General features: G+C 38.5%; 1 protein-coding gene across 4 annotated transcripts in view; it reads right to left on the minus strand.

Annotated features, from left to right (window-relative positions):
• The window catches only part of Vcan (versican), a 116,503-nt gene that overhangs the window by 40,953 nt on the left and 62,106 nt on the right, over positions 1-13,444 (minus strand). For 3 of the 4 annotated variants that reach the window (XM_008853288.3, XM_017803242.2, XM_029556197.1), the window contains one exon: positions 1,251-6,482. The exons of the other annotated variant lie outside the window; for it this stretch is intronic. In XM_008853288.3, the coding sequence (XP_008851510.1) occupies positions 1,251-6,482 (5,232 nt within the window). The remainder of the gene's footprint in view (positions 1-1,250; positions 6,483-13,444) is intronic. 4 annotated transcript variants of the gene reach the window in all.

Genomic DNA, 13,444 nt, shown 5'->3' on the forward strand with positions numbered 1-13,444 from the left:
CATTTACATTCCATTTAAATAACATTCCAGTAAGTCTATAAAAGCTGACCTTAACATTTTCAGGCTACATAAGAAGACGATAGTTCCTACTAAGTAAGTATTCCAATATTTATGCATCTCATTAAATATCAATTGTTAATTTTATGCCATATTGAAAAGGAGCAAAGGACAGTAAAAAGATCATGGACCTCAGAGTAGCATTGTTCTAGGTTCAAATCCCACTTTTGCCATGGTGTGGCTATGCATCCTTGGGCAAGTTACTGATCCTTCTTGAATATTCATGTCATGTCCTTTTACACTGAGCTAATGTAAAGGATGAGCTTTAGTCTTTTTTGTGAAGATTAAATGAAACATTCTGTATGAAACAGTATTAAATCCACATTTTTGTATTGTCAGAAATAAACAGAAATTAAGTTCTCAAGGGGCAGAACACAAACATATACTAGATATACTATAGCTAAGTACTATGTTAGAAGAATTGTGTGAACTGTCTCAAGAAAGGAAATCACATTAATGTAAAAACTGGCATTGGTACTGCATCAAACATGAAGGATTTGCAAGAGCCAGCTACAAGTCTCAAATGGTAAAAGTCTAACAGATTTTAATGTCATAATAGCATCTATTAATGTTTTTTAAGGAAAAGTAGGCATTTTTTGTGTGCTTGTAAAACTATAATGTACTTGGAGCTGGAGAGTCGGATCAGCAGTTAAGAACACTGCCTACTCTTGCAGAGGACCTGGGTTTGATTCCCAGCACCTACAGGGTGGCTAGCAACCATCCATATCTTCAGTTCCAGGGGATCTGATGCCCTCTTCTGACCTCCACAGGCACTGCACAACATGGGTGCATTTACATACATGCAGGTAATACACTCAAAAACACATAAATTTTTTTTTAAAGTTAAAAAAGCTGTATTGTACAACTGCAGGACATTTGACAAAGCAATACTTGAACTTCAGGTGGAAGTACATTGATTTTTACACCATTATTCCACTTCACCCATGCTGCAATTATATGGTGTTTGTAAGACGCAGAAAAAGTGCAAAGTACATCTGTGAAACGCAGAAATATCTATACCTACATTCAGCGTATCTAGTTAGGATTCATTGCTGGCTTGGCCTACAGTTATATGAACAATATAATAGTCTCCATGGATTTCACAGTATAATAAAAGCTACATACATGTATATGTTAGAATCAAGGGACTGATCCCAGCCTTGGAAACAGATGTATCAATGTTGTGTTCTTACCTGGTAGATAGACTGCTGTGCCTTCCATGGACTCTTCATTAATACCAATCAGGAAACCAGTTTCATTAGAATTTTCCAGAAGAGAAAATGGTGGTAATGCAAGCTCAGTATTTAGTTCCACAGGTCTGGCTGTTGCCTGATTATTGGAATCGAGAACTCTTGCTGACATTTCTTTTTCTGATGCTACTACTGTGGAATCCTCCCCTCTGATTACAGGTTTGTATGTTTCGGGGTTAATGTCCAAGGAAGAGAGTGTGGGCCTCTCAGGCTTCGGTGGGCTGGGCTGAGGTAGCACACCTGTCTCAACCCTGAAAGCTGCAGGAGCAGAAGTAGAATGTGGCCACTGTGTAGAACCTTCTAACTTAATCCCACTGGCAGCTGTGGTGACAGTTCCGGTCTCAGGTGTTCTGACACTGGGAAACATCCCAATTGTTTCTCCAGGAAGTTGACCATTGGCTTTGTTTGAGGAATCTTGAGAAGCCTTAACTCCTTCCTCAGCAACTAGTTCTGTAGGAGAAGCTTCCAATTCTTCTAGTAACTTAGGTTTCCTTTCATCTTCTGAAAGTTCTAGCTCTAGATCAGTAGATAAGGATGGAGGTTCAGTGATATGAAAATATTTTTCACTCAGTGGCTTGACAGTTGCTTCGACAGTTGCCTGAACTTCCTTAAATGAATCTTCTGGAGACCTTTGTGATGAGCTGGCACCTGTACCTGGTGGAGGACTTGTCTGGGGCACCTCTGGGAATTCAGAGGTTCCACTGCCTATGTAGACAGGGAAGGGAGAAGATGGTGTTTGAGAGGACAACCGTGCCAGGGCAGGAACTGCAGGTGTCATATCAGTGTAATGTGTAGGACTGGACCCTTCTGTCACATTAGGGGCTTCTGTTAAATGCTGAGCCACAAGGTGCGTGTTGCCAATACTTACGTAGACAGCAGGATCTGTCAATGCCTCCCCTGCTCCTGAAGAGAATTCTGGCTGAAAAGAAGGACCTACATATTTTTTTTCTTCATATACTTCCTGTGTCCTTTCCAAATGTCCCAATGTTGATATTACTTCACTTTGGTCTGCAATAGCTTGGCCATCAGACAAGGTACTCGATTCAAATATGTCATCCAGAGATATTGCTTCAATTTTGGGGTTTCCAACATCTGGACTAACTGTAGTCAACTTACTAGGAATGGGTAGAGTTGGCAATGTAGGAAGTAGAGTGTCTAACTCAATTTTTGTGCTAGGAACAGGCACTCCAGTTGCAAAGTGAATGTACATGTGCTCTGCTTGGTTTCCATCTTCAGAAGTAGTTGATTCATTGTATGTTGCTTGAGTGTAACTAGCAAAAGCATCGCCAGAGCCCTCAATCACCTCCTCAGCTAAAGAAAAATTAACAGCTGCCTCATATTTCTCTTGAACCTGAAGGCTTTCTTCATTACTACCATGTGGTCCCAATGGTATCTCTGAATCTAAGTCTGTTGGCATCCCAGGGATGTATTCATATACAGGTTTGGTGTGATCAATATCAATGATAATATTTTTATCTGATGTCAGCTCAGGTAGAATTTCTATGATGGTACTCTCAGTAATTGTCAATACTAAATCCTTATCCTCTTTGTCTAGATCTATAATAATATTTTCAGTGGCTTTTCTTCTGTTAGGTTTTAAGGTTGAATCCTCAAATCTCCTGATATGATCTTGGAAACCACCTGCAACATCATTTGTGGGACTCGCATAGGGCACCGTATTTGACAGTGCAGTAGTTGGGTCTGGGGAACTTTCATTGTATGCTGAATGAAACAGTAGAATTGGTGGAGCTGTTGAAAATCCATCAGTAGCCCTAGCCTCAGCCCTGGGAGCCTCTGGGTGCTGTTCCAAAAATCCATCAGAAGCAAGTGTGCTGTCTCCTTGCTTGGTTGCCTGAGTAGTTCCAGAAATGTGGACTAAATCAAAAACATCTACTTCTCCAGATCCTTCTCCTGAATTTTCATAAAATAAGTCAGATGGTTTTGATGCTAATGTAACTAATTCTTTCTCTACTTCAGTACTGTAAGTTTGAACCAGAAAAAGAGAAGAGGTTGCTGCTGCTTCAGTTTCTGCTACTGAAGAGTTCTCATTAGAGGTCTTTTCAATAATGGTTTGTGGTCTATGTGTCTGGGTTTCTTCTTCCCACCTGAGAGTCTGATTTGTAAGATGCTCCACATCTGTGGAAAAAGGAAGAGATGAAGCAGTGGGGCCTTCTGCTCTGGTATCATGTAATGTTGTACTGAATGCTGCTTTACTACCCTCAGAAATGGTGCCTGTTTCAGAAATGAGTGGTCTAATTTCATTCGCCACAGTTTCCACTCTTTCATAGTCTTCCATTTTATCACTTACAATGCGTGTTCCTAAACTTCCCATGGGAGAAGTCTCAGGATCCAAAGTGCTAACGATCTGTTCCATTTCAGTAAAATCCACTGGTCTTGTAGGCAGAGGAGGTGAAACTTCCCCTGATCCCAAACCAGAGAATAAGAGATCAGTATCTGACCCTTTAATTGTTGGTCTCATGCCTTTTGGAAGGAGTTTTATACTTTCTTCTTCTTTAGATTGAGAGCCTGTGACTACACTTCCAGCTGGTATAGATTCAGTCACTAAGGCAGTGGCTAAGAAAGAGTTTGAATTGCCAATAGCTTCAGGGAGACTAGTATATGATTCCAAGCCTTTTGCATCTGGATCTGAGGTCGACATATGAGCTAAGGACTTGTTTTCCTCTTCCATTTCCTTAGTGTCATAAGTTTTGTGTGGTGTTAGCATAGAATAAGCTGTAGTTAGGAGCTGAGTGTCAATAAGCATTTGGGAATCAAAAATTCTTTGTTCTGGGGCAAGAGAACTTTGAGAAGACTCAAAAGTCTTTTGTTCTTGAGCCTTTTCCTCAGTTGCCGTTTCATTTTCAATCCTTTGTCTTACAGGATTATCTTCCTGTCTAGACCACAATTTGGATGGCTCCATTGTTTGTGGAAAGTCCACTGAAATGGTGCTATCAACTTTTACTTCCCCGTTTTCTGTTATCTCTACTATATTTCCTGTTTCTGCTGTTGGCAAAACAGTAAATTGTTTATCTGCTTTACCTGTAGCACCCACTTCTACCAATCCCTGGTCAATAAGTGAGGAATCAGTACCAGAAAAATTGTCCACAGCAGGGGGAAGTACTGGGCCAAAAGAGCTGCTGACTGAAGTCGGCTGCTCACCTGAGCCCTCAGCTGAGGCCATGAACTCTTCCCAGGGGAAGGCTGAGGTGCTGGCCATGGTGCTGCTGAGGTCTGTTAATTCAGGCATTTGTTTGCTATCATCTGAGGTAGGTGTTGTAGATGGTGAAATCTCTATGTCCCTATCTGTTGTGTCCTCAGAGCTTCCCCTCCCTTCTCTTTCTTCTTTTGCTGTGGGATAAGACACTGTTGAGTATTCACTAAAGTCACCACTGAAATCCTCTCCCAAAGAAAAGCCTGTGGAAAAGCCCCCTACTTCTGCCCCACGAGTTGGATCTGATACTTCTGAAATCAATGCTTCCTTGGATGGCTGGCTTATATCTTCAGCAACTTCTCTGTCTGTTTCAGTACTCAGAGTTAATCCTGTTATCTCAGAGGAGAATGTAGTTTCCACAAGAGGAACCAAAGTACCAGGTACTTTTTTTTTAGCTTGGAGTTCAGACTCTAAATTTAATGAAACTGAAGAGATAGTAGTGTATTCTGGGCCAGCATCTTCTTTTCCTGAGCCATGATCCATAAAGAGAGAGGCAGGGCTACCTGAGAGAGTGGTCAGCCCTTCTTCAACCCTGGGTTGACTGCTACTACTGTGCTCCAAGGGCTGTGCTTGCAAATTGACTAAAACATCTGCTTCTGTGAAAACAAGAGTAGAACTTGGTGTTTCCTCTTCAGAATGTGTGGGTGTTGTCAAAAGCATAAAATTTTTCCTAGTAGCTGAATCACTAGATGTAGCTAGGTTTGAACTTTCTAATTCCGTGGATAAAATTATGTGATCTGACCTTTGTGTTGGTGAGTGGATCTCAACTACAGAGGCTGCATCTGTAGTTCCTTCTTCCTCCTCTTCCCTTTTCCTTCCCTCAAGAAATGTACCAGAAACCCACTCAGAAGTATCTGCTTGAATTACCAATCGTGTAGGTGCTGCATCTGCAGAAGCTTGTTCTGAATCCAATGAAGGAGTGGTTGCAGGAACATCAAAAAGGCTCTCTGTGATCATTATCTTTCTCATATCCAAAGGCGACAGTGTATCTGTAGGATTTCTCTGTGATAAATCAGTTACCAGGGTGAACGTCTTTTCTTTATACTCATCCAATTCTGCAGAGCCTTCTATACTTGGGCCTGAAGAACTCCCTGAGAATGCTATAGTTTGTCCAGGTGTTACCTCTACCCAACTTTCTATAGTAGACGAATCACCAGTTTGTGGGGTTCCTGTTAGGGTAACTGGTTTTTCCTCTGAGACATCTGCTGACACAGAACTTGGGAGTGTACTAGGAGTAGATGTGGAAGCACTTTTGTCTGCCTCTTCACCAAATGTTACTTCTGTAGCCCTGGAAAAAAACATTTTCTGAGATACTTGGTCAATGGCACCTTCTCCTGAAGACTCTTCAGGAAACAGAGGTACAGGCTCAAGAAGTTTATGTACCAGACTTTCAAGTTTGGGATTGCTCTGTGTGATGGATTCTGCCCCTTCTGTGGCTTTTCCATCATGGGATGGGACTGTGGTGAAAATATCAGACTCACCACTTGAGAAGTGTTCTGGTATCTCATGATATGTATCAGGCTTCCACGTGATTTCTAGCAATTCAGTGGTTTCTTTAGATTCATTATATTGCATTACAGTTGACATTTCTGCTTCTGTGATTACAAACTGATGGGTATCACTTGCAGAGCTGTCTGAGAAATTATGAGAAGGTGCAACACTTTCAAACTGGCCACTCCTAGCTTCTGCAGCTCCTTGGTCTTCGGGCACTGTGGTGACTAGCTGCTTCCCATTGATGTACTGAACTGATGGAGTAGTTGTCACATCGGTTGCATTTGCACAGTTTTCATCTCCCTCTTCTTCTTCCTCACCATGGTATATGTCTATTTCAAAAGAATCTGGTAATTCAGGTAAAATTTCAGCAAATAGATCATGCAGTGGATCTGTTTCTTCACTACAAGGTTCATCTTCTTTAGATTCTGAATTTATTGGATGACCACTTACAACCAAATCACTCATTCGACCTGAAAAAAACAAAGAGTTTTCACAATACTTAAATAGAAGATTTGGCAGGGTATGACAGAAGACAAGGCTGATCATATTCACACACACACACACACACACACACACACACGCACACACACACAAGATTGGACTCTTTCAAATTAAGTGAAATCACGCTTCTTGGTCTTCAGTTTTGTTGTTTTATAATTACAATAAGAACAAATTCCATTTTGAATGTAGGAACAGATTATCAAAACATTTCAATATGCATAACAACAATCGGACAACAGAGTTCTTTAAAATGAAGCAAGAAATCACACAAACATTTTAGTTCTAAAGTGCAGCAACTAATATTTTTGACAACTGCAAAAAAAGTTGAAATTAAGACCATTTCACCAGACCAGGTGTGGTGGCACATGCCTTTAATGTCAGCACTAGGGAGGCAGAGGCTGACAGGTCTCTGTGAGATCAAGACCAGTGTGGTCTACATAGCAAGCTCCAAACCAGCTGGGGCTAAAGGGAGACCCTGTCTCAATAAACAAACAAACAAAGACCATTTCACTAAAGTATATATAAAAAGTAATAGGTGATTATATATATATATATATATATATATATATATATATATATATATGATGTTTAGTCTATTTAATGAGGAAAAGAGAAAAGATTCCTTCTGGCTTCTTCATACCCTGTTCCAAATGTCTATTAGAAAAGTAAAAGGTTTATTTATATCCTAATCACAAAGCAACAAGCACATATACTCGCTGAAGCAAGAATGGGCACATCCCACACAAAAATCCAGGACTCTGGATGGGAGAGACTGGCATAGGCTGTTCTCTAAATGGACCAGGAGGAGGCTTATGGGATGTGACCAGGACCAAGCTAATTTTCGTCCTTGCTACTAACATTTTCTCTAGAATTTGCATGCACATATTCTAAATACATAATTCAATTAATACATATCAAAACATTCTTTGTATTATAATTGCCACATGGGGCCAAACACTAAGCCCAGTTGATTTTTCCATTGCCATAAGTACACCAACAAAGCTTTCTGCCTTGGGCTCTAGCAAGCAAGAAATATTGAGGTTGCACCTTCACCAGAATGACATTAGGCTGTTCCAGGATGGATTCCTGCTGCTCCAGCATCCGGGCTTCCATATCAAGGCAGTGAAAACGGTGCCTGTGAGGCACTGAACCATGAAAGAGACATGGACTTCACAGGGCCTTACCACCCTGGCCAAAGGAATGCTATTGTAGAACTGCCTTTCAATTTAGCCCCAATCCTGGCCAGACATGCTTAGCATATGAAAGGAACAATTATGGCTGATCCAACTCTCATCCATATTCCCAGCACTTATATCCCATTCACAAAGCAATAAGAAGAGAAATGAGAAAATGCTGTTTCTGCTGAACTGTTTCCATGTAAGAAGTTGCTCCCTTTTGTGTTAGGAAAGATCAGTAACTATCATTCAATGAGGAAAGAGAAAAAGCCAGCTGAGGAGGAATCAGTCACACGTTGCTGTATCACAATCCGCTGTGCATCAACCCAAGTGCTGAATTAACTATTAGTGCAAACACTATGAAATCATAATGGCTTTAAACTGAAGAAGCCAACAAATATGACTTTGAGTGATAAGAAGACATACGCTAATTCCATTTTTCTCTTTCATTCAAATAATTAAAGTATCTTTTCTACATGCCACCACATCTTCATTAAATTATTTCATTAAAATACTAGTTGTGTAGGTCTGTTTTTCTTACCCTAAGTTCTTCTTACTTATCTTTCACGCTTTAAAATACTTTTCTTACATGTCCATCCATTCTAACCCATACCCTCAGATTTTATTTATGTAAGCTAAGGCATATGGGTATTCAAATGAATGGAAAATGTTTGTGTTATAAAGAGGCGAGATCCAAGCCTAACTCGGGTGTATAAAGACTCAACAAATTCAGGTTATTTCTGGAACAGATGTAAATGCACGCTCAAGAAAATGATTAAATGCCTACCTTTAAAAAATGTAACTGAAAAGAATAAATCTTTACAATAATAGTTGTTACACTGATATTATAGTGACCAAAATGTGTAAGTTTTAAATGAGGAGACAATAAAACTTCAGATACTAATGGCCTAAGACAGCTTGAGCTGAAGATAGACTCCTGCAAGAGAAGAGAAGGCACGGACAATGCTCAAGCACGTGAGGGAATATACTTTAAGGACCTTTGCACAAATGAATCTCCTGAAATGCCATCTCAGTCACCTTTATTCCTAAATCAAGTCGTTTCCCATTGTTAATACTATTTAAATATAGTTAAATAAAGCCATAGTCAGTTATAACTCCTGTAAAATCATTAACTTTAAATAGAGGTTCAAGACTGTGTGTGCATTAAACTGTTTGCACTCCCATTTTATGAGTTTTATTTTGTGTTGTTGCATTAAGTATGAATAAAACTAGAACTAAGTATTAAATACTGCATGCAAGTATACTAATTCGCATCTAGGTCTGCTTGATGCACGAACTCTTTCACTTATTTCCAGAAATAACTTTAAATTGAAAAACATGTGTCATTGGCTAACATGTGCCCTGCCATTTCTGCACCTTTTTAAAAAAAAATAAACAGTGGAGTTAAAACTATCTATTCAGCTAGGCTTCTTTGTCCAAATACAAAGATAAATAAGGAAACCACTGCTCAATATTGCCTGTTGACAAACCTAGACCATGTGTGTGCTAAAAATACTCAGTTTATTTTTGTGGATCCCTAAATAATTTCATTCCTTTTAAAAAGAAAAACAGATGTAAACATATCTCATCTTCTTCTAGTGAATAATCACACATAGAGGGTCAGCCAAGTATGCTGTTGGTGGCTCTGAAAAGGTGGGGTGGAGAGAAGCTAGGTTTGCCCGTGTGTCACATGTCCACAACAGGGAATGAACTGACTGGTTGTCAGGACACTCACCTAAATAATTTTTTTTCTGGTAAACAAAGTGAAGCGAATTCTAATTAAAAATCAACTAAAAATTAATTAACTATCAACTAACATTAATTCTACTTGGCTGTAAGAGTTAAAGACCAAGGCATCCACTTTATCTTTTCTGATGAACATAGCTTTCATGAATAAAGTAGAGCTCTCTTTTAGTACATGCTCCACTTGAACAAAGAGCTCTAGCACTTCCTATTGTTCCCTAACCTAAATTTCCTCCTTAGACCATTGCACCAGAATAGTTTTTCCAATAAGTCAACTGCTAGATGCAGTATGTTCCATTTTCACTGTGGCAAATGAGCATGACATGTTATCAGTACTATCTCCCCAGAAGCCAAGTGATTACACAAAACTTGTGAAAGAAGAAAATTTGCTGCATATACATATTTGAAATATAATCTTCAAGGTTAGATTAGAATTTCATTTCCCTCCAATCACTTCCTCTTTATTAATTCTAACTTGCCTTTAAAATGGTAGAGAGCAGATATATGTTAACCAACTTCATCCTATAGCTTACACTGTACTATGAGGCTGGCAATGACCAAATGAAATATCAATATATCATAAGAAGAATGATTGAGAGCTAGGGCAGGAAATGGCTCAGTGGAGCCTACAAGTGTGAGGGCCTGAGTTTAGATCGCCAGAACCCACATAAAGCCAGACTTGGGACCATGCATCTGTCCTCACAGTACTCCTATGGAGAGATGAGGAATGGAGACAGGATACCTCTGGAAGCTCCTGGGAGCTGGCCTGGCATATGCAGTGGTGAACAGCAACACACCCCAGGTCCAGCAAGACGGAAGGAGAAGATCAACAGGTAAGACTGACCACTGACCTCCAAACACACTCCATGGCAGCTTGCACTCAGATTCTCACACAGGAACTCATGTGTGGGCACATGTACAAAGACACACACACACACACACACACACACACACACACACATGTTTTTTTTTTAAAAAAAGAGTGAATGAATATATATACTTTATATGCTCATTTGTTAAATACAATAAACATTTTTTCAACTAAATGTCATTCTATATATTTGAGGCTTGCAAAACTATATTTGTGGGTGGTAAAGTAGTTATTATAGAGAAGCAAACTAATATATATTATGTCATGTGGTTTTATCTGTGACAAGAACAACCAAAATATATTTACTTATAAAAGATCTTTAGTGGGGCGTGGTGGCACACACCTTAAATCCCAGCACTTGGGAGGCAGAGGCAGGTGGATCTCTGTGAGTTCAAGACCAGCCTGGTCTACATAGTGAGTTCCAGGACAGCTGGGGCTACAGGGAGACCCTGTCTCAAAAAGACCAAAAAAAAAAGATCTTTAAAATAATATATACAATATATAAACTACAGTCTTCGTGTTATACAGATCTCTGGAAATTTTTCAACTGAGACTTACAGGAAAAAGCAGAATAAGAATAAAAATTATTTCCTTTTTATGAAAATTATATTCTCACAAGTAGGCAACAAATAGCCATTGTTTAAGTTGTTTCAGCCTCAGATAGTCTCATTGAATTTCCTAATATTGGTTCCAGGGCAGAAAATGTTAATTATCTAGGACTTTGAAGTCATTGGATTTTTTTGCCAATAGACTCTCTATACTTTAATTATATTTGATTTTGTCAATATATCTCTGGCTTTTCTCCATACTTTTAATAGTTCATGACAGGGGACAGTCATAAAATCTATCTACTGTACACCTAAATAGGTGAATTCTTCCCTGCCACATGGCCTGAATTCCCATCAGTAATCCCTTACAACTCACCAAATCCTACTTGGTCCTCTTTGTTTATTCATTCTCCAAAATTACCTCTTCATCCTGCTTTCCTGTCACCACCCCCACCCACCACACATATTATTAGAGAATTGCAACAGCTATAATTATGGCAAACAGAAAAGTTTCTTTGTGGCACATGGAGGGGGGACACCTGTGCTATTGTTAAAGTCATGTCTCATTCCAAAATAGTGATCTGCTCTATTTCATACTAACAAGAAGGACCTAATGGAGTTATTGACATTCCAGGTTCTTAGAAGAACCAGCCCTTATAAAAGGCTGCTTTATTTTCTGAATTTTACTCTAAGGATAATATGACTTTTATTTGGATTTCAAGAGTCAAACCACAGAACTCTATAGAGTTCATATATAATCTTTTCTATGTTTATATGAATGTATTTTAACAGCTTGACTTGAATATACTAGTACCATAGTTAATGGGTTTTTTTAATGACATTTCACACAAGGTTTTATTGCTAACTGACCTCAAATTGTTCACCAAGTATTTTTTAAGTATTTCGTGGCAGAATTCTGCAGACATAGCACAAGCCTTCCAGTCATTCTGTTACCCAGACACAAAACATAGTTGCTGTGATGCCCACACAGTTAGTCAAAATTCATATTCTCCTTAAGGAATTCTATAATTTAGGTTTAAGAACTTTTAATTAAATATAAATTATTCCAATCTATTCAGCAGAGATATATTAAGGTTACATTTCCTTTTTAAAATGGATTTCATTCTAATATGTAACAAAATATCAGCTATATGGAAGATCCTTAAGAAATGCTTGCAGAATTTATAAAGAAAAAATCCTTGAAGTTCTTTAGTGTTTAAATTTTCAGTAATATATCTGTAGATCCAAATATCAGACAGAAACAAATGCTTCAAATCCACTCACTTTTCATCTTTTCTCAAAAAAAATACTAACTGGCACTTTAAGAACAAAACCAACCAATGTGAATATCAATCAGGTTGTTCTAAATATCCTGGATCCTCAATATTGTTTGATTTGGGATCATTATATGGTACTCCAGGTCAGGATAATTTTAAAAAATGACATTGGAAATCAAGATACAAATACCCCTGGTATGTTGTTGGATGCTATTGCATCCTTAATTATCTCAATGACTGGCTATCATGTGATATTTCTACCAACACAATCTTCTCAGACACCAGAGAGATCAAGATGAAGACATGGAGATCAGTGCTGTTGTCTTTGACCATATCTCCTTCTGAGCTCTGCTAGCCAGGGCCTGTTTGAGGCTCCATTCAAGCATCTCTCTAACCCTTGACAGATTTTCTGTGCTGAGCAAGGATCTCATATGTCTCAGTTCATGAACATCACACCCAGAAAAGACCTATTGTATATGTCTATAAACAATGAGTTTTTCTAATCGCCTCTCTTTGGAGAGACATACATGCTGTTGGAGCAATAAACAGGCATCATGTCTTTTCTCAGTTTCAGATAATCCTGAAATACCGCAGTTTCTTCAAGTGGAAAGGTGTGTCTAGATACAGCCATCTGACCTGAGTGTACTTAAGGAGATACCCCTGAGTGTGGGCTTTTCTTCCTAGAAGAGGCCCAAGGGGGTTATTCTCATTTTTTAAAAGTAAAGGATTTCCTAGATAGTAAGTTCAAATAGAGATATTTTGCAACTTCCGAAGAATTAAAAAGAGCTATAAGAAAAAGAAGCAATTCAAGTATTTTAGGTCCCAAAATCCTTCCTAAAATGATTTTTTAAAGTAAATAAGGACAAACCATGAGGCAATACATCTGCTAGCTTTTTCCCTTTAGTTCTCTAACATTGTCAAATCTCTTGACATGAGAGATGATAGATAGATGATAGATAGATAGATAGATAGATAGATAGATAGATAGATAGATAGTTGGTAGATGATAGACAGATGATAAATAGATAGATGATAGATGATAGATAGATGATAGATAGATAGATGATAGATAGTTGATAGGTAGATAGATAGATGATAGATAGATGATAGATTGATAGATAGGTGATAGATGGATGATAGATAGCTAGATGATAGATAGCTAGATGATAGATTAGATAGATGATAGATAGATAGATAGATGATAGATAGATGATAGATAGATAAATAGATGATAGATAGACAGATGATAGACAATAAATAGACGATCGATAGATGATAGATATAGATGATAGATAGATGATAGATAGATAGATAGAT

Source organism: Nannospalax galili, unplaced genomic scaffold (assembly GCF_000622305.1).
Source record: "Nannospalax galili isolate Female #2095 unplaced genomic scaffold, S.galili_v1.0 scaffold45, whole genome shotgun sequence".
NCBI classification, from domain to species: domain Eukaryota; kingdom Metazoa; phylum Chordata; class Mammalia; order Rodentia; family Spalacidae; genus Nannospalax; species Nannospalax galili.